This window comes from Callithrix jacchus, chromosome 5 (assembly GCF_049354715.1).
Source record: "Callithrix jacchus isolate 240 chromosome 5, calJac240_pri, whole genome shotgun sequence".
Classification (NCBI taxonomy): domain Eukaryota; kingdom Metazoa; phylum Chordata; class Mammalia; order Primates; family Cebidae; genus Callithrix; species Callithrix jacchus.
Window position 1 is genome coordinate 114,379,022 of NC_133506.1, and position 27,328 is coordinate 114,406,349.

At 38.0% G+C, this 27,328-nt stretch overlaps 1 protein-coding gene across 8 annotated transcripts in view; it reads left to right on the forward strand.

The window, feature by feature from the left end:
* CA10 (carbonic anhydrase 10) overlaps positions 1-27,328 on the forward strand; it is a 543,877-nt gene that overhangs the window by 225,025 nt on the left and 291,524 nt on the right. For all 8 annotated transcript variants that reach the window (XM_078374145.1, XM_078374141.1, XM_078374144.1 and 5 more), the window contains one exon: positions 16,481-16,623. In XM_078374145.1, the coding sequence (XP_078230271.1) occupies positions 16,481-16,623 (143 nt within the window). The remainder of the gene's footprint in view (positions 1-16,480; positions 16,624-27,328) is intronic.

The following is a 27,328-nucleotide window of genomic DNA, read 5'->3' on the forward strand; positions in this document are numbered from 1 at the left end:
AAATTTCAATCATCATCTCCACCTTTCCTAAGACTGTTTTTGCTTATGTCTGATCATAAGTACCGATCAGCAGTTCAGACTATGTGATGGTGAGAGGTATAATCTTGTATGGGGAGCAGGAGAGATAGACTGAAAGGGAGTGAGAAATGGAAATGGGCTACCTGGTAAGGGAGCCGCGGGGAAGGCAGCTTAAAAGGCAGGTGAAAAGGTATGGAAGACTAATGTAGCCCACTGCAACATTTTATAGAAGGCTCGCTCTACTAAGAGGTTTTATCTGATTCTTTGCGGACAGTCCCAGGGAATGGGATTGTTAACCCCTGTTAAGTGGTAGAACTGACTGGTGTGAGAAAAGAAGGCACAAACAACTGACATGGACTTACCTGGCACCTTCAGAAGGCCCACATGATGCAAGAGCCTCAGCCCCACAGAGTCTTCTGTCCCTGCCCCAGAACAAGTCTGTATTAATTTAATCTGAATTTAGCATTAGATGACAAAATCCAATGTGTGCCATTGGTTTCAGTTTTCCTTCAACAAGACAGGAAAGCCTGTGGTGTCCCAGCAGGGATATTTATCCAACCTTGATGGAGCCCCCAGTCTCCAGGAAAGCTAATACTCTGAGCTCCAGGACCTCAGACCTCCTGACACATAAAATGTGGTTGTTAAAACATCAATGGGCAGCTGATCCCTCCTGTTATTTGTTTGCTCCTCTGCAATTTTTCTTGAGATTGGAATAGATTCATCAGCCAATTAGGATGAAAACCAGCCAATTAACTAAATCCCTGTTAGCTTCTCTTGTCCAAGGGCAGGGATGCAAAGAAGGAACTCTTGCTTGATATAGAGAGGTCTCCCAGGTCTTCTTTTGAACAATTGCTAAGGGTGACTGCCCTTTCTCTCCTTTCCTATGAGGGGAGGGCTTACCACCTGCATTTTATTCCTGGGTCTACCCTGATCATCCTAATTGACCCAGAAATTCAGAAAGTGGATGCAGAGAGGTAGAGTCTCTTTATCATTTCCTTGCTAATGGAAAGAGATGTGATAAGAAAATTAATCAGTTTAACAGAATACAATTCTCTGTAGTGTTAACATTTTCACCCAAAGAAGCAGTCTTATTTTTTTAAATGTTTTAATTTGTGAAAGTGCTACATGCTCATTGTAAATACCTTAGAATGAATATACATATATGTTAATATTCACCTATAATTTCACTATCCAGAGATAACTACTATCTACAGTTTGGTTAATTTTGTCCCTCCAGTGCACATTGTTTTATATATTTGAGGCTATATATAAAAATTTGCTGAATTGTTAAAATTTATGTTAATGACTGCACCAATATTTATGTGAGTGTCCCTAATTTACTAAACCATTCCCCTATTATTGCTACACATTTAGATTGTTTTCAGTGCTTCATTATTATAAATTATGTTCTGGTTAATGTCTTTGTGCACAAATTATTTTTGGTTTTTAAATGCAGCTTATTGTTTCTAAAGTGATGATGAGTTGCAGACTCTTCTCCCATAAGGTAGGGGTAGCCTGCAGAGGTAGGGCATTGAGAGGTGGGGTCTGGTTGCCGGCAGTGCCTGTTGGGGGCCACATACTAGTTAAAATCTCATGGGCATGTGTCTGATAAACAGATTCTTAAATCCAGAAACAGGGTAGTCTTGGTATATCCACTGATTAGGACCTTAAGGCTGACTGGTGATCATTAAAATAGCACAGGATGATGAATAAGCCATTATGACAGCTCATTTTATCATGCAGGAATTGGGAAATCCCCTTTCTGTAACAGAACTGTTCATGTCTGCCATCCAAGACATTCTTTTTCTTTCTTGGGATTATAACACTTGGTAACCTTTATCTAAAGGCTGTTTGGTGGACAAAGAATTAGAACAAAAGGCAGACAAAATTGAGAGCAATGGTGGGTCCCAGTGAAATTTTACTAACCCCACCAAGAGGTACTGCTCTGTACCTCTCTCATGGGGTAGGGCAGGGACCAAGTTTGAAAGTTTGTTTCTCTGTTCCATACTTCCTTATTGATTCCTCAGTGGATGTGTTTTTCCCTTTAGGCCTGTCATTGTTAAGATCATGTTGCTGACCTTGTAAAGCTGAGAAACCTGCTTTCTTCCAATAAATGTTAATTTCATCAGCTGGTTTCTCCTGTCCATGACCTATGGATAATTGCATTGGAAACACCTGGGCTGCCTGCTAAATCATGTAAATCTCTGGGTCCCACCATAGACTTATTTAATCTCTGGTTTGAGTCCCAGTTGGCACTTGCAACAAGCACTCCATTCAGTTGTTTATCCTGAAAGTCATAAATTAAAATAACAGAGGATCACACAGTGGTTAAGGGGTATAGGCTCTGGAGCCAGCCTGCCTTGCTTTGAATACTTTCTAGCTGTAATACTTTGGAAATTTGCTTCAAATCTCCTCGTATCTCAGTTTTCTAAAGTATAAAATGGGGATAGTAACTATACCTACGTCCTAGGAACGTTGTTAGGGTTAAAAGAGTTATACATATGTCAAACACTTAGAATGGGGCCTAGAATGGGTTTAGCATTTAATCAATATTAACCATTTAACCACAGCATTAGACCAACTCTGTTTATGGCATTCTGCAAAGACCTTTGACCCTTTAACCATTATTCTTGTTTTCCTTTCTTTGTAAACATTAATCTATTCCCTTATTTCCTCACTGAACCAGTATTAACCAATGCCTCTTATGCTCATAGAGTCTTGCTAAGCCCTGAAATTAGTGCTTTATCACTACACGAAGTCTTCATTGGTATATATTTATAGGTGTCAGTAATGCATCACTTCTGATTCCTTCTGGATTTGGATTTTTCTTCCTGTTCTTTAGATCAAAGAGAAATTTAAAGAGTTGCCTCCTGAGAGAAGAAGGTATACAATCTCATGTTTGGTGACTTGGACTTTATACAAGGGGCTTTTATTGAACTGCCATATGAAATTATGTACTACTGTATAAAGTAATAGTGAAACATTTGTGTTTTGAGAACATTCTTTATAAACCATAAAGTAATACAAAGATTAGAGCTCTGCTAATTTAGCCAGATTTCTCAATGCAAAAATAAATAGAAAAGGGGAGTAAGGGGCAGTCTTATGATGAATCTGGAACTAACGCTTAGGCTGCTTCAGAGGAAACTTTTTAGAATGTAGCCACTGCTAATCCAATTTCCTAGCAGTGCTTATGACTGTCTTAGGCATCACAGCCTTCAAAACTCAAATATTCTTTTCATGACTTGTCACCATGGACTGGTGTTTCCTCAGGGCAGTTTGAGTTCTTGGCGAAAACCAGGGCAGCATCACCAGTGGTACTGAGAAAACTTCATATTCTCACTATTTCACACACACACAAAAATGTTGAACTTTAATATCTGAAGCCATTGATTTGAGAGAATTTTCTACACTTGATCAGTGCCTAAAAAAGGGTTAGCTTGATTTAGATCAGCATGAATTTCTTTTGCTGGATTATTGGGGGTCTCCTAGGGAGGCTTCAAGTTGGAGTAGGGTTTGCTAAGCCCTTTGGGAAGCAACAATAAAGGAAAAAGCCGATATCCATGCCGTATACTTAAGCAAGCATTGTAACAAAGTTACAATCCTTGTGTTTCGTACATGAATGTAAGCTGTTGTCCTGTCTGGATGGCAAAATTGTACTGAAATACAGAGACCTTGCTGACCAAGAAAGTGCTGCTCATTTGTATGCACATTGCAATGTAAATGTGAATCATTGAAAACCAAGAATGTACAATTGACAAAGCCAGCGTACACTCATTTATCATTGCATTTTTTATACAGTACTCTATGGAAATGAGAAGTTTCTTTAAAAATGAAAACCTAAGTGCAGGTATGCATTCTTTTATGTATCCATCTATCCATTCATTCAATAAGTAGTTGTTGCCTATCTGTATTGTTTCAAGTATTGGCATGAAAACTGGCAATGTAGTGGTGGCATCAAATCAGAACTCCAGGGCTGCAAGGGAACTCAGGTCTAGAGTAATCTTATCCTGACATTGTTGTGCACTAAATTCTGTTATGGACCATGGACCTAGCCCAGCTTTCAGTCCTGGTCTTTCCTTGTCTGCCAAGCTTTCAAGTCATTTGTGAAAGGAAACTTTTGTAAGATATTGTAGCAAAAGCTAAGGTACGTGGCAGTGGGAACCTGGATTAGGCTACTAGTAGCCAGGTTCAACATTCAAAGCATTCAAAGCTGTGACCCAACTTTGATCATTGGTAAGATTTAAGGGATGACAGGTATATATATGTATTATATATGTATTATATATATATTATATATATTTTTATATATATATAAGTATATATATTTATATATATAAGTGTATATATATTTATATATATAAGTGTATATATACTTATATATATAAGTGTATATATATTTATATATATATATAAATATATATAAGGGATGACAGGTATAAAATATATACAGGATGACAGATATATATATATATATATTTATAAATATATATATATAAAATAAATGCCTACAAGATTACCTTCTTGGCTAACAGGAAGTGTGATAACACAAACATCTAACAGAAAAGTTAAGAGGACAAATTAAATATGTTGGTCAAGACACTATATCATAGAAGCTAAATCTAGCACCTCAATAAAAAGCATATTGCACATTTACTGGACAAGGAATCCAAGTGCAAAATTATTAAAACACAAACATATCATACATGTGGTTTTGTTGCATGTTTGGTGACCAATTGTGTTGTGTTTGGACTCCAAAACTCAGTGGCAGAATGAAGATTATTTTTCCTCATGTCTCATAAAGTTAACTGAGCCCTGTTTTTTGTAAATGATAAAGAAAATACCCTACATACACATAAATCTAAAGACAGACTGGAACAGCTGGAGATTTCTATAGAATTACACAAATGTCAACACAATAAAAAATTGCAAAAACTGAGGTATCCACTATTGCAATGGGTTATAAGGCTAAGCTCAACTGATCTTTATATAGAGTTATTAATAGGTGGTAGGGTTTGCAACTCTACAGTTTACCCTTTATTATTCACCTACTTTTGACATTTGCGTAAGGGTATAATTTGCACATACATACTGAGTGAGTGTTAGAGGGATAGAGGGACAGTGAGATGTTTACATACTAAGATAGAGGACAGTGTATTCCAAAATATCCAGATGTTTTGCAGGATTTTATAAGTGCTTCACCAGATGTTTGAATTTGTAGGAAATCATTACCTGATACTGTTTTAGTGAACTTGCAGAATTTACAAAGGCTGAAGATGATCACCCATTTTCAGTGGCCATATTATTTTTATCTGGCATTTAATTCTCATGTCCCTGCTGGTTTCGGCATTACTGGTATGTGCTTCTGGAAGCCAAGAAGATTCAGCTTTTGCCAAAATATCAAGTAGGTAATGTGATTATCCAGAAGCGTCAGCCTGGTCATTTTCTTCAGATTTGAGTACATAGAAATAATTAATGGGCTGGTTTATTGACATGCATTGAGACATTCTTATCTTTGTGGCTTTAATTCCCAGCTTTGATCAACTAATTTCAGATTTTATCTGAAGCACCTGTAATTACATGGGGCAAGAAAAATTGCCACCAAACTGTAACCTGATAATGCTTAATGCAACTGTTAGACTAGATCTTAAACTTGATACAGGCACACAGAGCTTAATGCCTACATAAGCCAGACTGTCTGCTATGTCTTACCATGGTTCTTACAAGAACAAGCCATCTGATTCAGTAGCCTTAACTCTGGGAAAACAAAATATTGAGGAGGAAACAATGATGGCAGCTTAATTTCTCTTAATTCTGGGCTGGGTCTGAGGAATGAATAAGAGCAGAATGAGAATGAGAATTCTGGAGGTGAGTTCAAAGCACCAGCTTAGCTGTGCACTGGCTGAATATCCTTGAATAAATTACTCAACTCTGTGAGCCTCAGTTTCCTATCTATAAAATGGGAATACTTGTACCCATTTTTGGGGACTGCACTTATGAATAATTTGATATAAAGCTACCTTCTTTCTGGTCTCCCACCAATGGTATATGCCATGACTCCATGAGTAAATAGAATTGGCTATGATAGTCATTGCTAATTTTGTTGTTTTGATTTTTCATTATCGCTTTGGTGGACAAAGATATTCAGCAAAGTGTATCCTCTTAGGACCCTGATTTTACAAATGAGGAGACAGAGGCTGAAGAGAAGCATGTTTGGCTTAAGTCAGGGTACCAGAATAGGAAGGAAGTATAGCACAGGAGTTAAAAGAACAATGAATCTGGAGCCAGAAAATCTGAGTTTTGAATTTTGACTTCACCACTTGCCAGGGTGTTTTGTTGTTGTTGTTGATCTTGAACAAGTTAGTGTAACATCTCTATGTCTCAGATTCATGTAAAACTGTTGAGAATCAAGGCAATAATAATTCTACCTCCAAGGTGATTAAAAGAGTAAATTTTCCCCTGAGGGCTTTTTGAGGAAAGGGGCAGGCACTGTCCTCTACTGAGTATGGCTGAAGTACATAACTACCTGAAGACATGAGGAGGAGCCAGATAACCTCTCATGGTTTTGTGCCCCCAAGAATGCTCCAACGGTGTAAGGGTTTCCTAGGATCGTTAGTCCTAACTCCACATTTCCCTGGAGCTCGGGTGTTCATGGTCCTATAGTTATAGCAGAGGAAAAGCACAGTCTTTTGATCAGGACATTTTGTCATATAAATTACCATACATGTTACTATACTGAAAACAGCATGGCACTGACACAGGAATACACAAATAGGTGAAACAATCTAAAAAGACCAGAAGCAAATCCAGTACATTAAGAAATTTAATCTATGATAGAAGGGGCATTCGATTTGATGGTGAAAGATAGTTTGTTTAATAAATAATGCTGGCACTCTTCACTTTTTATCTAGAAAAAAATATTAGACCCCTGTCTCATAGCATCACAAATATTAATCACTGGTATATTTTTCATCAAGTTGTAAGAAGTATAATAAATTTTTTTATAAAAATTTAAGGAAAACATGTATATAACGTGTAGTTGGAAAGGCCATTTCAAATGAGGGAGAAAACCCAGAAACTGTACAAACAAAAAAACTCAACAAATCCAACCTTACAAAATGGCAAAATCCTTTTATAGCAAAATACCAAAAATGAGATTTAAAAGCTAGATAAGAGGTAGGAGAAAATATTTAGACCATATCACAAAAGGTTAATATCTCTACATTTCACATGACAGCTAAAGTTAAAATGAAAACCATTAACCCAGAGAAAAAATATGTGAATAATACAATCAGAAGAGAAATGCAAATAACCAATGAGCATATGAGAATATACTAGAAATATTTCTAGTAGCTAGAAAATGCAAATTAAATCGGTGAGATGCCATTTTTTTTGTAGATTGCTGTAAATAAATAATAAATAACATCCAATATATGGAGATTGTGGGAAAATGGACGCATCACACATACTGATAGGCGAGTAAATATTCATCAAAGTCACTATCAGTATCTTTGAAACTAATTTGACAGCATCTATTAAAATAAAGCATGTGCATTCCTTGACTGAACAATACTACCTTTAGGAACCTTTCCTACTGAAATGAAGGCACCAGTATGAAAAAGAATATCTCTGAGGCTATTTACTGCAGCATTGATTTTCATGCTAAGGTAAGATGGAAATAACTTTAACGTCTTTCATCTAGGGAATGATTGAGAGAAGTGAGGTGCATTCAAACTATGCAAGTTCTGTAGCTTTACACAAGAAAGAGCAGCTCTATTAGTATGGACATGGAGGGACATCCATGGCATGATGTTACTTTTTATAAAAATACTGATTTTTAGAAACGGACCTATCAAAAATATATATATTTAAGTCTGTTATATATATGTGTTATATAATATATAAATCTGTATCTGTAATATATATCTGTATCTGTTATATATATAATAAATATCTGTATCTATAATATATAATATAGATCTGTATCTGTTACATATATATAAAATATATCTGTATCTGTAATATATATAATATATATCTGTATTTATATGTGTTGTAGGAGCACACTGAAAGATGTTGAATATGTCTAATACACTCTCACATTGGTTACCTCAGGGTGTCACTGGAAGGAGGAACAGATTATTACCTGTTGCTTTATACACCTGTGTATCATTTGGCATGTTATCATACATGCATTACTTTCTTTGATTTTTTGTTTGTTTGTTTTAAAGAAAGGAACTGAGCTCAAATTCTAGTTCCCTAATCTACTGGCCGGGTGAACTTGGAAAGTCATTTAACCTCTTCGAGTATTATTTTTCTCACCTGTAAAATAATAATATTGAGGAGGATTGAGCAAGATAAGATGTGACAAGTTCCTAGAACAGAACTCGTTAACCAGTGGTAATCAGCAGAAGAGAATTCCCTCTTCCTTCCTTTCTCTTTACCTTCAGTGATGTGTTTTTGGGGATCAAGCCAGTCACCACTTAGAACTAAGCACAAACAAGAAGAGGGAAGAAGCTGCTGCTGCACAAATAAATAATCTGACAACCTGCAAAAAGCTAAATTAAAATGACTTTTCTTTCAGCTAAATTAAAATGACTTTTCTTATAATCTGTTATATATGTGTGTGTTATATAATATATAAATCTGTATCTGTAATATATATCTGTATCTGTTATATAATATATATATATATCTGTATCTATAATATATAATATATATCTGGATGACCCATATCACTGCTCACTTCCTCCATGTATCCAGACATTGAGAGCTATGGATCCGAGAAATAAATGTGCATGGCTTATTGAAAGTATGGAATTAAGCAACTAATCCTGTGACCTAGACTCCCATCAGAGCTCACTGTTCTGAAACCAGGTTGGCTTGAGTGGGCATCTGAAAGCTGCCTCCCTGTATCCTTCTGCCTGGATCCCTCCCTCACCCTCATCTGTCTCTGCCCTGAGAATGCTACAGTGTTGGAATCACGGCGTGGTTCGTGCTGTTCCCCCTCCTCACTCAACCCCTTCTTCAATGTTTTAAATTTTTATTATAGAGCCAACATTATGCTAGGCCATTTATAAATACATTCTCACAATCTTCCCAACAACTCTGTGAAGTAGTTGTCATCCCCATTTTTATAGATAGAGAAATGAATTCACCTAGTCATGTAGCCACCTTCTCACGGTTCTGTGGTAAGGATCTATTCCCCATAGAATAATAGCTGTAGAGGAGAAACATTGAAGAAGTCAGAAGATTCAGTGGCTTCAATTCTCCCTCAATAATAGTTTGCATTCCAGCAATAATCCATCCTAGTTGTTAGGACTAGTATATCTCTGAGGAAATGCTTCAGCGTTTTCACTAGTTACAAGACGTGTATGTCTTAAAACAGTGCACTCTCTACTAGCAAGGCTTACCTTAGCACTTGAGAAAAGAGCCAGGGTCAGCCTGCTGCTTGCTCTGAATTAATATAAGCTTTAATATACATATACCTTTATTATAACACTTATCATGTTTTGTTATAACTATTTGTTAGCTTGTCTATCTTCTCACCATACTGAGTGTCCTGAAGAGTGGGAACATTTTGATTTACCCTTCTATCCCTAGTTCATTAGATACATTTTGATTTATCCTTCTATCTCTGGTTCATTATTTTAGATGAATACACAAATTAATGATTATGGATTAAATAGGGTGTGTGCAATTCCTTAGAGTTCCCAAGTGACAGCCCTCGTTCTCAGTGGGAGAACTTATCTTTAACAATGGGCAGCCTTAGTTAAAGACCCTCCATGAGCTATGAGTCAGTGGCCCTGCATGGAGGAAGAACTCATCAGCAAAGGGGTTAACTTTAAGTCCAACTCCATCTATGAAATAAATCTGAAATCAGAAAGGGACCAAAAGCCTGCAGCAGTGGGTATTTTAAACTTGCTCATTAATAATGGCTCAAAGTGGAGATTTATTACAGTTGAGAAGCGAAGAAGAGACAGTAAATCAGAATCGGTGAGGAAAAGAGCAAGGGAAAGATATGAGTTCTTATTTAAAATGTATTCATGTGCTTTATAACCCCAAAGTAGAGATTGCTATATTGAAGTGGAAGGCTTTATTTGTAGGATTGAATTCACTATAGATATGTTTTATGCCAGTATTCATTTTCCCAACTTTCATTTGCTTTCTCTTGACCAAAAAGTAGGGGACTTACTTTATTGCTTGAAAATGAGAAAAGGTTGCTTTAGCTGAGTGTCTGCAGGAAAATCTTCCTTGCTTCAAAGAATGGCTTGTAAAACACTAGTTGGATCCTAGGAAAACATGATTTTATTAGCACATACGTTGAAAAGAGTAATTTTTAAAACATTCAATTAGTTCTGCCTTGAGATAGAATTTAAACACACTCAAGGCAATAGGATTAAATTCATGTAAAAACCTATGTCCCCAACTGTTGCTTGGGAACCAATTCTTTTCCCATTCAAACTACTCCAAGGATAATCAAGCTTGCTCTTGGCTGTGTTCCAGTGGAAACAGATACCTGCCTTTAATTCATAAATCAGACCATGGTACTTCCCTGCCTAAACTCTCAGTGCCTTTCTATTAGTTTGGAGTAAAATGCAAACTCCTTAGTGTGGTCTGCAGAGCCCTAAACCATCTGCTCCTGGTCTATCCAGCCAGCCCCATCTCATTTCACTCTTTTCCTCATCTGGTTCATCAGGCTCAAGTCCACTGACTTCCTCTCAGTTCCTAAACACATCCAGCACTTCTCTGCCAAGACCGCTGCTCTTTTCCTCTGCCTTAGATGTCCTTTCCCCTGCCATTGCTAAGAAGCAGTTTTTCCAGTTCTTCCAGAGTTTACCAGATGATGCTTCCAGAGAGACCAAACCTGACCATGCTACCTAGGTTATCTCTCCCATCCACACTTTACACTATGATTCATTTCCATCTTGTCTCTACAACATGCTTACCAAAAGCTTTGCACAGACAGACATATATAAACTTATCTCCCATATTTCCCACTAGCCTGCAATATTCCTGAGAATAGGAACCATTTCTCTCATTCATTGTTAACTTCCCAGAACAGATGGCAGTGCCTGACACCTAGTAGGTCCTCAGTAAAGATTCGTTGCATCAACTCTCAGTGCCAAAACCTAATGCCTGGCACATCAGACGCTGTCAGTAGATGCTTTTGAATTGAATTTATCTTGTTGCCATAGGACTTAGCAAATTCACATAAGCTGTATAAATTAATTCCAAATGTCTAACATCCTGCCCACAACAGCAAATGCTGCTGGCTCAGGACGAATGAAAAAGGAAGATGCCTAAAATTACAATCTAACTTTGGAATATCTTCTCTAGGACAAAGATGTCATAAGGCCGGTTTTGACTCTCATTATCGGACTTGATTCCTCTGGTTCCTTGCTCTCCTGACCTATTTCTCGTTGTTGGTGAAAACTTTGTTGTTTTTGTCTGGGCGTTGCCAAGGTGTGTTAATAAACAACTGGAGCTTTTTTTATTGCCTGGATGTGAACAAGCAGCCGATAAGTTTTGCTTGGGGTTTGCCAAGGCTCGTGATTTAAGCAGTTGAAATCACAGTCACTGAACATCTTTCATAACTCACTGGACTCAGAGCCAAGAGAACGTTTGGGATTTGTAATTTATGGCAAGAATGGCAGTAGTGCCATTGGGAAATATTTTGGCAAGATAACACATCGCTGTGATGCAGCAGTTAAGTTCCATGGTTTAGTCTGCGTGAAAATTAATTTACAAAAAATATTCAGGTCTGTTTTGTGTTCTAGTTTATATGTAAATTAGAAGATTGTGCAAAAAGGATGCCAGGGATGATGGAATTCAAACATAATCAGACTGGTTGTCCGTTAATGAGAGTGATTCTTACTTTATTTGTGTTTTGCTTTATTTGCATTTTCTCTCAACAATAAGTTGTATTATGAAGCTAAAAAGAAAAAAGACACGGCATTAGCTAATAAGCCATAATAACGGAGGCTGTAAAAAATAAAAGTTTAGAAATCTGATCTGGGAGGATAGCCATGGAGAGAAAAAGAATTCAACAATATTTCTCTTAGCTTAGAAATAGAAGCAGTGCCTGCCACAGCAGTGGTTATATACCCACTTTTGCCCCTAAAGATGACATGGATATCTATAAACCTGAAGGATAACACTGTGAAGGGTAGTTAAGTATCAGAACCTTGGGGATAACTGAGAGTTCTGCACAAACCCACGGGGCAAGTTTCTCACTCTAAATCTTGAAACCTTAGCTCATATGCCCATCCTTGCTCTGCATGCAAAGTCAGCCATCTCGCTCCTGTGCCCCAGTAAGTACGGGCACTTCCTGCCCTCCTGTTTTCACAGCCTTTGTCCTCAACCATTTCCCTAGAATCCAGATCACACCACATTTGCAGACCTATTCTGGTCCATCTGGCACTTGAGGTCCCTGGACTAGCTTCAATACCTTAATTATTGCCCCAGCACTTAACACTGCTTCAAACAGCATGGACTTCTTATTTTTATCTGTACTAAAACCTTGCCTGGTACAGCTGACCCCAGAAACTATCCCTGAAGCAGCTCTTTGTGTGTAATCATCCCATTAGGTCTCCTCAGGGGCCTGCAGATGGGACCCAAACACATTCTCCATCACCTGCACTGAAGTATTTTCATACCCAGACCATTCTGTGTGTGTTGCCCCATGGTTGCATGGCTCCCTTAAAATCCTAATTTTATTTAGAATAGTTGAGCTTCAAAGCAGTTTGATTTGAACCTTTGCACTAGAAATTTATTTTAACTGGAAAATAGACACTAATCTGACTCATGATTTATCAAAAGAGAAATGATATCAAAAGTCTTACAGGGGTCTTGGCAACAATTAACTGAAATTTCCTACGATAATCTGCTTATGTGTAGAGCCTGCTAAAGAGAAAGGGGTTTAGAGCAGCAGAGGCTCAGTGGCACTGGGAATCTTGAGACCCCAGTTCTATTCTTTACTCTGTCCTTTCTCACCTCTACCGGGCTGTGTGACCAAGAGTGGAGGACTTTACTCCCTGCTGCTATGACCTTAAATCCATGTCATGCATTTAAGTCAGATGATCTGTAAGGTGGCTTTTATTTCTGAAGAGCTATTAATTCATAGCTGATTTAAAATCAGCAATTCAGTGGTAAATAAACTTAGATACCCCTTCAGGACTGGAGCATGAGGGAAGCAGCTGAGCGGGTGAGATTGTTTCTCGGTTGTTCCTCGATTGGCTAAGCAGGTGATTAGCATCAGAGACTCAGGCTTCGATAGTGAAGTGGGGATATAAAACCCTGAAACTGTTTGTCATAAAGAATTCCATGCCCAGTAAAAGAGAAGGCAGATGTTCTCATAAAGCTTTTGCTGTTTTTGTTTCTGTGGGGGTACTTTTTGGGCATGACGTTTATTAGTAAAGTACAGCAGCAGATGCCCACCCATGTTGCCACATAATAGCAGTCTTACAATCCATTTATGGGCTTGGAATTATTTTTGTTAATGCTTTTCATGGGAGTAGATGACATGCAGTGTGCACCAGCTGTAACTACTTTTATCATGCAGCTGCCTTCTAGGGAGAGCCCTGCAAGCATCATAGACGTCTTGATTATCAAAGAGGTTATTGTCTTACAGTTTTAAAGGTAAAGGGGTGCTGTGTTACTTTTCTATTACTGTTACAACAAATGATCACAACTGTCTGGCTTACAACAGCACACATTTATTATCTTCTGTTTCTGAAGGTCAAAAGTGAAAACAAATAATCTCAAGGGGTTAAAAACCATGGTGTCAGCAGCCTGTATTCCTTACAGCAAGGAGGTCTAGGTGGAAAATGCCTTGTCTTGCCTATTCCAGCTTCTAGAGGCTGCCTGCATTCCTGGTTCATGTCTCCTTCCTCCACCTTCAAAGCCAACACAGTATTATGTTCTCTTCTGACGGACCTCTCTTTCCATCCATATATCTTTACTCTATATCTCTGACCCTCCTACCTTTCTCTTATATGGACTTTTTGTGATTACACTGGGCCAACCCAGATAATCCTAGGTAATTTCTCCATCTCAAGACCCTTAACTTAAAATACTCTTTACCACCCAAGACAGCATATTCACAGGTTCTGAGGATCGGGATGTAAACATCATCTGTGGGAGTCATTATTCAGCCTACCACAGGAACCATGAAGAATGACCCAGGTCCAAGAGACACATGACTTACCAAGGGCCTCTCAGCTCGCTTGTGGAGGTGCCCTGAGTATATCCCTGGCATCCTCACATTTGCCACTTGTGTGTGCATTACTGACAAAGATTGCTAGGAGAATGCCCTAATGAAGGCTTTATTTCATAATAAATTTGAGATTACTGAGGGATAAATAAATACAAGATTAAGTCAGTGTTTTTTAAAAAATGAGTAGTTTAGGAAAGACAAGTTTATATGTATAATGTAAGTGTGTTCATAATGCACTTAAAAATTTTCTTAAATATTCTAGTCTTGCTAGGACATGGTACCTTCTAAAGGTGTTAAGTAATCTATAGTGATAACGTATATATGTATGTATACTTTTTAGATGGAGTCTTGCACTATCGCCCAGGCTGGAGTGCAGTGGTGCAATCTTAACTCACTGTAACCTCTGCCTCCCGGGTTTCAGCAATTCTCCTGCCTCAGCTTCCTGAGTACCTGGGATTAGAGGCACCTGCCACCACATCCAACTAATTTTTTGTATTTTTAGTAGAGAAGGGGTTTCGCCATGTTGTCCAGGCTGGTCTCAAACTCCTGACCTCATGATTCTCCTGCCTCGGCCTCCCAAAGTGCTGAAATTACAGATGTGAGCCACCACGCACGGCCAGTGATAACATATTTTTAAGCAATGATAAGAGTGCCGATGAAGCACATGCACATGTGTCAGTGTTCTCGTTTCTCCTCCTCCTTCTCTTTCTCCCTCTGTAACTCAGGCCATTGCTACCATTTTTGGAAATCATTAATGACTAAAAAGCCCATTCAAACTCCTTAAGCTAAAGGGAATGGACTACCAGAGGCTTATTGGCATGGATGAAACCAAATTAGATATTTGTCATCTTTCAAAATGAGGCCCATCTTATGTTGACTTTGAAGTGTTTGCCAAGGAACTTGTTCTTAGTTCTCCTCCCACGTCTGTTACACTTGCCTGTAACAAGAAGAGAGCCCTAGAATTTGAGTATCTTTGGCAAGTGTCTGCCAAACTTGTCTTTAGCCTAAGTTTTTTCCATCTATGCTATAGGCAGAATGATGGCTATTATAAGTTAAAGGCTTTATTCAATTTGAGTTTAATTAAATCTGAGTTTTGAGAGGACAGGTCCATTTAAGGAGACTAACTTGATTGATAGGTACATCTCCTCCAGGAGTCACTCCCTGACTCCCCTCTACCCTGGCAGGGTTGGCTAATATCACACTCGACCTAACACTAGTGACCTCCCTAGTGTGTCAGCTGTTCTTATGCTTATCTGCCTTTCTCAAGATTCAGCCTAATCCAGGGCATGATGCAAAATAGGAGTTCATGGCACATCTTATGCGTGGATGAATGATTGGCCATATAATCCCTGGGGGAATTTGAAGGATCCATGGATCCAGAGACTCAATGGAAGTACTGAGAGGGGCAGGTCAAGGCTGAAAGTATGGTTTTGATCTTCACTAATATAAAATTAGTAGGCTGGCTCCCCACCCTTGCCCTGAAAACATTCTTAAATAAAGAGAAATAGAACTGGAAATTGCCATAGACACTTATTCTAATAGATGTTTTAATGTGATACTGAAAATGAGTGGATGGTTTCCTTTGGGTATTTGTGCTCAGGTCTCAATGTCATTTTTCTGCCTATCAGATGAACACCAAGTCTTTGTCTTCTGTTCCATTAGGTTAATGACACAGTGTTGAACTAAACAAAGATGAAGTCAGGTTGCTAAGCTCTTGTCTGGCATTGACACGGGGGGCAGGCACATAAAACAAGTCACTCCCTCAATTTAGTCTTGACAACCCAAAGAAAAACACTTTGTGTATACTGAATGACACTCTCTTTGAAAAACTTCTAAATAGGATAAGGTTGATTTTCACATGATTCTTGTCAGATAGGAAAAGCAGAGCATCAGCTCAAGGGAATTGCTAAATATTTGGACTACCTCAGGTATATTGCAGAGATGATGTGTACTGAGCAATGATGTTAGCATTAAAGAGTTAATGATGACTGTCCTCAACAAAGAAACCGCAGGATAAGTGGGCCTCAAGCAAGGAAATCTGATGATGAGATCACGAAGGTAGGACTTAGAGAAGTGGACCAAGATGCAGGCCAGGAAAATCCCATAGCAACTCCCAGGGATCTCCATGGATGGAAGCATTTGGTGGTTCTCTTCCATTTTTACTGCTCTTGTACGTAGCCCTGTTTGTTTATGTTGTTTCCCCAACCTGCCACTCAGCCTAATTCTATAATTTCTTTCTGTTTCTAGTTCCTTCTTTCTGGGGATTGGTGAACTCAGCTTGGAATCTTTGCTCGGTGGGGAAACGGCAGTCGCCAGTCAACATAGAGACCAGTCACATGATTTTTGACCCCTTTCTGACACCTCTTCGCATCAACACAGGGGGCAGGAAGGTAAGCCACCATATTGCTTCCATGGTAAAGTTGAAGATGGGGCCATCTTGATTCTGAAAGCTGATCCTTGAGGCTTCAGTCTCTGTGATGAATTTGCCGCCCACCTAGGATAGCACAGACTTCAGACCTGCTGCCATTAGATAGAAATATGTCTACATTACGCTTTTTCTCCCTAAATAGTCAAATTCTTGTGTTTCTAATTATTCTGTGCCTCCTGGAGGTTGCCTGAGGTCTTATCAGGCAACCTTGGTACCCCCATAAAGAACAGAAAGCATAGTGACCACTGCTGCCTATCATGCTGGAAAAATCTTTCCTCTAAGAAAATGCTTTACTAGGCCTTCTTTTAACCTTAGCGAAGTGGGAAAACCAATTAACAAAAGTAAAATCAGACGTTTATCATCTTGGGAGGAAAAAAAACAAACAAAAATCACCTTAGATGATTTATAAGAAAATCAATAATTAATCTTCCTAGGGGCATCTTGCTGGCTAAGAATCCGAGCACCTACATGGAAATGCTGAGCTGGGCTTTGCGATTCTCACACCTAAATCCCTCCTTCACTCTCCTCCCCCCATAATGAGCTCCTCCTTAATTTGTGCAAGGGCACAGTGCCCATCGAGTCTTCTCATCACTGGAATCTTAGCATTTCTCTTGTTGGTTCATGTTTACTTGGCTATCGTTTACTGTTGAGTAGGTTGTTAAGGGCATAAAAAAATGCACATGCAGAAAATTGTGTTTGAAGGTAATTAAACTGTTGCTAACTCAAGAGATATGGAAAATAACATGTGTGGAAAAAAATTGAGGTTAAACTTGTTGACAGCTTTTGTTAATACCAGCGGCTGATTCATTAGGGTTTGGGCTGATTGGGCTCTGTTCTCTCTTCCTTTGTGCAGTCTGTTCACCATAAATACCATGAAGTTTGTAAGTTAATTTTTTTCTCCTTCTGATATATTGAAATATATTTTCTCATACAATGTAACTGTAACAAACACACACACCCTAATGACTCATCAAAAAGGTGTAAGTGACTTTGACTCAGCTCAAAAGGCAGGTTTTAAAAGACATTGCATGTGGTCAACACTATTTAGTTACCTAGCATTTGTGTATGGTTGTAAATATTACTTGAGAAGCATTTTGTGGAAAGGTTGTATACAGGTCATTTGGTTTATTGCTCTAATTCTGTATAAAACTAAGCTATCCTAATTATTGTTCCATTTTCAGTGTTATTTTTATAAATCCTACAAGGAATTTGCCATGGTTTCTAAGTACACCTCTCTTTAAAACGAATTATTTAAAGTCATGAACATGTGTGTGTTTGCTGGTCAGTATTTAAGAAAGAGAAGTTGCAGTTATGATGAAATATTCAGTCATCCTTTTTTCTTGGAGAGGGTGATGTAGGGGTTGATTGCATTCTAAGCAAAAGGAAAAGCAGAGGGAGAAAAGTCCAAGATACAGAATGGGGTTTGGTGCCTGAGTTCCAGAAATAACCTGAAACATAGCCAGCAAAGCTGAACACAGACTGAAGAGGGGCTTGCAAGATGGTAGGCTGGAGAGGACAGCAGAGGGCAAATCCTGAGGCATGCTGGGGAACTGAATCCTTTTCCTAAGAGTTATGGCAAGCATTTTAAGGGTTTTTAGATAAAGTATAGATTGAGATTGAGATGGAAAATGTGTCAAGTTAACACATACAATGGATATATGATTTTTATTTTCCAATAACATTTTTCCAAGGAAAAATGTTGATGTGAAAGAGAAAAAAATGTCTATACAGCTTTTCCCTAAAATTTATTGGGAAAGAAGAGATTGGGAGATTGTCTAGTGTTTAAAAAATCACTCACATGTTATGATTTGGGGTTTTTATGTTTTAGAGGTTTTATTTTGAACAGATGATTTTGTATCTTTCCAATTCTGTAAAGCATACCTGATCCAAATCAATTTTCAAATGCATTGGAGTTTGGAATCTTGGCAACATTTACTTTTCATGATGTAAATATTTATATCTGGCACAACTTTTGTTGTTGGTGATTTGAAGAACTGAGAACTGTCTGATGGTTCCTTTTGCATTGGTGAAAGGTAGAAAATAAAATATAGTTGATCGTAGGATAAATTATTTGGTAATGAAATGCCTTAATTTGATAGGCAGTAGGTAAATCATGTTAGCATCATCATGTTTTGAAGGTGATGTTTAATGAGTTGGAGACTTGTTTTGAAAGTGAGAATTCAGATCACTGCTCTGAATTTCATTTTCCCCTAAAGAAATACCCAACATAATCAATTTGAAAATCACCCTGTAAGACGGGAAAGTTTTGTAGGGTTTGGGCAAGATGCCACATTTTGAAGTCTGAGACCAGCTGGGTGTCAGTAGGTGAAATGCACCCCAGTAACTATGTGTTTTGTGTCACATTTTTTCCACAAGCATTATTCTTCCTGGTGTTTAAATGTATCTTATGCACAAAACCATGATGCAGCTCTCTGGAACCCCCTGACTCGTGTTACTATGTTTATTTTAACATATTTGGCCTGACATTAGACTCAAATGAAGGAACAGGGCTTTATTTACCATAGTTTAAGGCCAAAATTCAACCTCAGTACAAGAATAAGAAGGAAGTTTAGTTATTTTTTACTCTGGAGTAAACTTCTCATCCTATGCACTATGCCTTGAATGTAAGAGAAATCATTCTCACTTAAAAATGAGATTTATTTCACCTTTTAGCCTCATGTGACAGGTTGCAGTCAAAATGCAGTCCAAACTGTGTTTCATGCAAAAAGTTATTTAAAATATTGCATATAAATCCTTCAGGCTCTGTACATAAGACATAATGTATTTGAAACACACATGAATGTTTTTATTTAGACTTGGGTCCCATCCCCAAGCTATATAAATGCAAATATCCAAAATTAATAAAATTTGAAACACTTCTGATCACAAGCATTTTGCATAAGGGATATTAAATATGTAATTGTTTTTTTACAAATGGCACACCCTTAAGGCTGAGTTGCATGTAGATAAAAGATTCCTACTTTGGAACCAATCTCCAGCCTTTGACCCTGTTAAATTTAACTTCCAATTGCTAAATTGTTTGGAGCTAATTAATCCATTCTTATTAAAGCTGTTAAATTAACTCAAGAATCAGAAAGAAGGAGGATAGGGAGATAATTCTTTGTGGTTTCAGATTGTTTAAAGTCTCCATATATGAAGAAGCTGGATTATGATATAAATGATGTTTTATACTGAGTTAAGCCTCAATGACTGTTTTAAAGATTGAGACCGTTGTTAGCCATTGAACTTGTAAAATTTCACAAAAATTTTTATCGTTCATGTCTTTTTGCCCTGTTCAAAGTATGTGTACACAGTGTTTTGTGTTTTAATTTTAGTCACATAAGTGAGATTCTTAGTAATTTGTAAATGAAATATAGGATGAGAAAATTCCTCAGCAAAATATGGATAACTTCACTTAATTATTTTGGAATATAGATACTTGCTTTGAGCATTTGATGTAGGTGGGCACTGAAAGGTTGTGAGTTTAGCTTTCAGGGAGGAAATATGGCACATAGAAACCTATCTGCTGATCTAAAATATCTAAACGGAGAAAAAACATTTAAACCGAGACTAAAACCCACCTGCCGATTCTACCATTTTAACCAAAAATTAGTTCCACCATCTTTTCTCATCTTTTAACTCATTTAATACAATAGACACCTCAGTAGTTAATGACATGACAATTCCTTATCATGCGTTAAGTGTAAAAGGTAGGATCTAAAATTATCCACTTCATGATCCCAATGTGGTTTAAAAAGTGTCCAAGATATGCATAAAAAAGAGACTGTGATGAAGGATAATACTGTTTTATTTTTTCTTTTCTAAAGTTTCTAGATTTGATAACACAGGCTTGCATTTGGTTATCTGAAAAACACTTACGTTCTAACCTCTCTCTCCATTTCATATCAAAATATATTTGGAGTTGATAAATGTGGTAGATAGAAGAATGCCCACTCCCAAAGATGTCCACATCTTAATCCGCAGGACATGTAAATGTGTCACTTTACATAGCAGAAAGTATCCTGAAGATATGATTAAATATAGGATTTTAAAACTGGAAGGTTACCCTGGGCCATCCAGGTAAACCCCTTGTAATCACAGAGTCCTTAAAAGGAAAAGACAGAGGCAGCAGAGTCCGAATCAGAGAACAGAGATGTGAGGATGAGAGGAGAGGTGGGAGTGATACAGGGCCATGAGCCAAAGAGTCTTCTAGAAGCTGCAAAGGGCAAAGAAACAGATTCTTCCTTGGAGCTTCCAGAAGGAATGCAGCCCTACTGACACCTTGATTTTAGCCCAGCAAAACTGATTTGAGATTTCTAACTTCCCACGTATAAGACAATAAATTTAAGCTAACTTAAACCACTAATTATGGGGTAATTTTTGCCATACCAAAAGAGAACTAAAATAATAGATGTGAATATAAAGATTTTAGTGGTTTACTAACCACAAATCAACACATTATTTTTTAAAAACTTTTTGGCTTTTTAATAAAAGTATAGCCAGAAACAACCTTTTTCTGTACAACAGGGAAACAATCAAAATGAATCTAATCACGGATTCATAGCAGCTTAGATTTGTGACGGCACCCTTGGAAGCCAGCTCATGACACATCCGGTCCCGTGCTGGAGCCTGAGCTCCTCTCCACCCTCAGTCTTATCTCATCATTTTGAGGAGTCCTACACTGCAGTAGTTCTTCATGTGGATACTGTGTTTGGTCTCTGTTGCAGAACATTCAAAAGCCACCTTCTTCTTCTACAGTTTTAAAGTGTATGGTTCAGTGACATTGAATACATTCAGGCTGTTGTGCATTCATCACAACTATGCATTTTTGTAACTTTTTTATCATCCCAACTTGAAACTCTGTACCCAGTAAACAAGAACTCCCCATTTTCTGTCCCACCACCCCCTGGTAATCTTTGTCCTACTTTCTGTCTCTCTCTTTTTTTTTTAATTATACTTTAAGTTCTGGGGTACATGTGCAGAACATGCAGGTTACAAAGGTATACATGTGCCATAGTGGTTTGCTGCATCCATCACCCCATCATCGACATTAGGTATTTCTCCTAGTATCCATCCCCTAGCCCCTACCCCCTGACAGGATGCAGTGTGTGATGTTCCCCTCCCTGTGTCTATGTGTTCTCATTGTTCAACACCCTCTTATGAGTGAGAACATGCAGTGTTTGGTTTTCTGTTCTTGTGTCAGTTTGCTGAGAATGATAGTTTCCAGCTTCATCCATGTCCCTGCAAAGAGCATGAACTCATCCTTTTTATGGCTGTGTAGTATTCCATGGTGTGTATGTGCCACATTTTCTTTATCCAGTCTATCATTAATGGGCATTTTGGTTGGTTCCAAGTCTTTGCTTTTGTGAACAGTGCCACCTTCTTTCTGTTTCTATGAATTTGCCTGCTCTCAGTACCTCATAGAAGTAGAATTATGTAATACTTATCTTTTATGTCTGACTTATTTCACAGCCTTTTTATGGCTGTGTAGTATTCCATGGTGTGTATGTGCCACATTTTCTTTATCCAGTCTATCATTAATGGGCATTTTGGTTGGTTCCAAGTCTTTGCTTTTGTGAACAGTGCCACCTTCTTTCTGTTTCTATGAATTTGCCTGCTCTCAGTACCTCATAGAAGTAGAATTATGTAATACTTATCTTTTATGTCTGACTTATTTCACTGAACATAATGTTTTCAAGGTCCATCCATGTTGGAGCATGTATCCATTTAATTCATTTTTAAGGCTACATGATACTCCATTGTATGTATATACCACATTTTGTTTGTCTGCTCTGTTGATAGACATTTGGGTCGCATCCAGCTTCTGATTATTGTGAATTATGCTGCTATGAAAATTGGTAAACAACTAATTGTTTGAGTCCCTGCTTCCAGTTGTTCTGGGCGTATAGCAAGGAGTGGAATTACTGGGGCATATGTATGTTTAACTTTTTGAGGACTGTCACACTGTTTTCCACAGTGGCTGTAGTATTTTACATTCCCATCAGCAACACGTGGATATCAGTCTTGCCATATCCTCACAGACGCTTGGTTTGTTCATTGTTACTTATTTATTTTTAAATAGCCATCCTAATGGTTGTGAAGTGATCTCTCATTTCCCTAACAACTTGACAGACTTTCAGCAACATTCAGTAACGTTTTTGGAATACAATCTGTTCTTGATACAGAGGGCAGAGGATTTTGAAGCCTCTGGGGAGGAGGCAGGTCGTAGAAATAATTGACCTCAGCCTATTGGCAGTCAGGAATATAAAAGTAATATGCAGGTGCAGTGGCTGGCACCTGTAATTCCAGCTACTCAGGAGGCTAAAGTACAAGGATCACTTGAAGCTAGGAGTTCAAGTCCTGAGCAACATAATGAGACTCCATCTTCAAAAACAGAGACAGAAAGAGAGAGAAGCAAAAAAGAGAAGAGTCCGCATCAGTGGACTGTGGACCTACATGGATTATCTCAAAGAAACAGCCTTTCCCCCATATCTTCAAGTTTCTTGTTTGAAATTTTGCCCAGTGGAGGCTAAAACTACTGTTGTCACAATTTCCTCTTGGTTTCTTGATACCTGGGGCTTATATCAGGAAGAGTCTCAGCAAGAGACATGGAACATTGCTCACAGATGGGTCATTTGTAACCACCACAGGTCTGGAAGGGTTGAGGAGAGGGAGTGATGACCAGAACCTGAAGAGCAAAAGAACCAACCATAGAGAGGGACACCTGACCTTCAATGAGAGAAGCAACCAGCTCAGGGCAACCGCTGGAATGAACAGGGAACAAGGCCCTGACTGTACTCCCTTCCTCCCCTCTTATGGAAAGAAGGCAGTAGCCAAAGGTGCTTGTTGAATCAGTCCATGCAAGCCAGCCCCCAAGCCCCTAAGCAAGGTAAAGATAGATCCAAATGGACGATCAGAAGACATTCAACACAAAGCTATAGGTGTGTCTACATGGAAATTTCCACATTTCCCATGAAATTAATATGAGCTAATAAAACTCATAATTGTCTATAAATGAGGTATAAATGCTTCAGCCTGGCATTCACAGCCCTTGTAATAAAGCCCCAAATCTCCTTTCCAGAGACAGTTATACTATATTTTGTACATACCTTTTATTCCCAATGAAAGTGTAAACTTAAAGAAAAAAAAAATGAATGTCCCTCTCACCTTTTCCTGGGATCTGTGCTCTGGGCACAATATGCCCTTCACCCCACTTGCCTAAGGAGTCCCAACCCCCACTTTTTTATTATTAAACCTCTGTGGCTCCAGTAATATCTCTTTCATTAAACTCCTCTTGATCTCTTTAGCTAACTGAAATCTCTCTTTATTTGGTTCTTAAGCACCTTACTTACATTTATTTTAGCATCTGAAGTTTGGCGTATAGTATTATTATTGCTTTCCTTGTAAGGAATAATAAGACAAATATACTATAGATATTAGCCCTTAGATTAAGAGCTCCTTATCATAAATATTCTTTCATATTTTCATTTTATATCCATGGGGTTATCCATGACATTGCTGGCTGATTTGAATTGAACCAAGAGTACCCTTGCTTACTAAGAAAAGCGTTCAGGTGGAATTCACCAATAGTTGCTATGATCCAAGGTGGGGGAAATGTGAGGAGGCCCATGATGGAAAAATAACTTTGATATACACAGAATCTGTTACCAAAACTAATCTTCAGTTATTGTGTTTTTATGACTATTAAAATAAATTGAAAAAAATGAAATGTGAATTCGTTTGGTATTTAAAATCTTATCACTTCTCTGTTTTTAAATTTTCCTGTGAACCTGACTGCAAAATTTAGTTGACTGTAGTTGTTAATCATTGCCATTCACAACATGTCCGCATTGCTATGTTCTGAACCCTTTTATGTTTGAGGCTTTTATGTTCCTTCAAAAAATTTACGATATGTTTTGGGAGAAAATATAGATACATAGAAGTTAAATGGCAGTAACTGATTTAAATAACTATTTGAGATAATAGTGGAATAGATATTAAGAAATGATTAATTAGCAAATCAATCATCTTGGCATTAATGTTTTAATGAGAATAAGAAGTTGGGTTGGTCCAAAAAGACTTTATGGAGGTACTAGGATATGAGCTAGCATGAAAAGGGAGGTAGAAATATATGTAGGTTGCAGGAGGATCTTTAAATGTCAGATGATCTTACTCCATGTGCAGAAAGTGGAAAGAAGAAGGTAGATCGATTTTTTTCATCTAAATGTGTTGCAGTCGTTCTGATTTTTATTGGATGACTGATGTTAAATTTTCATGGATAAGTATCCTTACTCATTTAAAGCTCACTAGCTGTCTTTAAGCACCAAGGGGTCTGTTTATTTACATCTAATTCTAACCAACAAGGAAAGGCTTAGTGATGTGGAATGGACAGTAACTCTAGGAAAAAGCAGGTGTGTTATCTTAGAAATAATGGTAGCAAAGTTTAAAAAAAATAGGCATTGCCAGACATGGATATGAAAACTTCAAAAGGCAGATTTTTTAAAATATCATGATTAAAATTGATGTAATCTCATTGCCTCATGGAAGATGACTCTAGTGGATTGGGAAGCTCTTAAAAATAAGATTACGGTAATACAATTCCAAATGATAGTGCCAAAAAAGGAACTGGTACGGGCTAAAGATAACAGATGTGTCTGCACAGGGAATTTTATGAGAAATAATATTGTTAAATGGCATGTAAGAGATGTAGGAGAAAGGGCTTATGTATGGCCAAGGAGGACCAGAGGAGAAATGATTTGTAAATGGTTTCACAGAGAATAAAGCCCAGAACAAGTTGAGGTTTCCAAAAAATGAGGAGCACTTTCAAAAGTTGTGGTTAGGGGAAGAAAGGTAAGTAAGACGATGTGTACCTCCATTTGGGGGAGAATAAAGGGCCAGGGATGACCAGATGTGAGAATTGGGTTTGAATTTTAGATTGCCATTGCCTAGCCAGTACTGTCATAGGCACATGTGAGAAGGTGCTGGGTGATTCAAAGTGAACCAGGATTATCTTTGATTACCAAATAAAGGGTTTATTTGGCTTAACTTCTCTAAGCTTAGGTTTCCTCATTTTTAAAAGGACCATCATCAGACTACCTTCTTCACAAGCTGGTGATGGAGAATTATATGAAAGAATGCACTCATTAGGCAAGTTATAATGCAAATTATCAAGCCAGTATGGCAGAGAAGAACATGTTGTCAGCTACCATTACAGGTGGTGGTGGTGTCAACAAGAAAACACAACTCTCACTTGATTTTCTCCGTCAAAGAAACTAATGTTTGCATTAGAATTCATAGCATAGGTACTGAGAGGTGAAGTGATTTCAACTCTTTAAAAGACAGAAGAGGAATTCAGAGCCACCTCGCTAGTACCTCCAACCCAAAAGGTTAAAAATCAGTAGGCATAAAGATAAAACTCTCCTCTCAAACATTTATTTACATAAAATGTCACAGATTCAGGCTGAGCAAGATATTCTGCAGCAACACTACATGTGAAAAAGTAAAGGAAGTTAATGGATAATGTGCTTAGTTGAGTAAATAACACAGGAAAAATGGCAAGAGATAAATTCAGTCTAATTACGAAGTACATAGGTTCTACATCCATGACAAGTGAGGCCATTGTCGTGCAATACCCTTCACTGATAAGACAGTATCTGGAATCCTGCCATCAGTTCCCCTAGTGCTGATGGTAAGATTAACTAATAGAAAAGACATTGACAAAATAAAATCCAGAAGAAGAAAAAGTCATGAAAAATCAAAATGTTCTGTATTCAATTTTCTCTGTCAATCTATGCATCTATTGGAAAGGAAAAGATTTTAAGAAGTCATTACAGCTGACTTTTAATTGTACCTTTTCTGTGCAGGCTGAGACAGAGAGAGAACTAGCCCTGCTCTTTGGAAGCCGCTTTGGCCGGACTTCAAAGTAGGAATTCAAGCTATGTGAAAATTGAATGACCTTCTGTTTCATTGAGACCCTTGGCACAAAAAGAGTTCTGATGGGCACTCAGGGATACTTGAAATTGTAGAACACACTGAAGCATCAGATGACAGCTTTGACTTGACCTGTGAACCCCCTTCCAACCTGTATGTACTTTGATTCCGTGTGAGCAGTGGTTAGATGGGATATGTGGAATATATTTTCTTGCAGCCACCCTGGAATGAGGACTTAACTAGGATGTAAATCCTCCTAAAGGAAAACAATCTTTAAAGCGCTAGCATTGGAAGATACTTGCATCATCTTCTTCTCAACCACTATCAAAATTATTCTTTAAAGTTTTAGATACAGACTCTCTCCTTTGGTATTTTGTGCTTGAGTAGCTGGAATGACGGATTCAGAACAAAATGAATGTTATAAAAGAGGACTTTGATTATGGATTTTAAAAATGAGACCAAGGTAATTGTGTTTGTACTCAGAGCAGAGGTTTTGCAGGGAGTGAAAGATTTCAGTGTGTAGCAGTGAAAAGTGATGAAACAGAAGCAAAACGTGAACGACTAAGATGCTGTATTTTAAGTTGGGAAATGGATTCAGCGCAGAGGCATTCTGTTGTGGGTATCAGGTTCTCATGCACCATTGCTGAGCTTAGATCTAGGCTGAGAATTGCCGTTCACTGTCTTGGCAGTTCCTTGTAATGCTCACCTGTTGACATCATCCAGAAAATCAAGGCAAC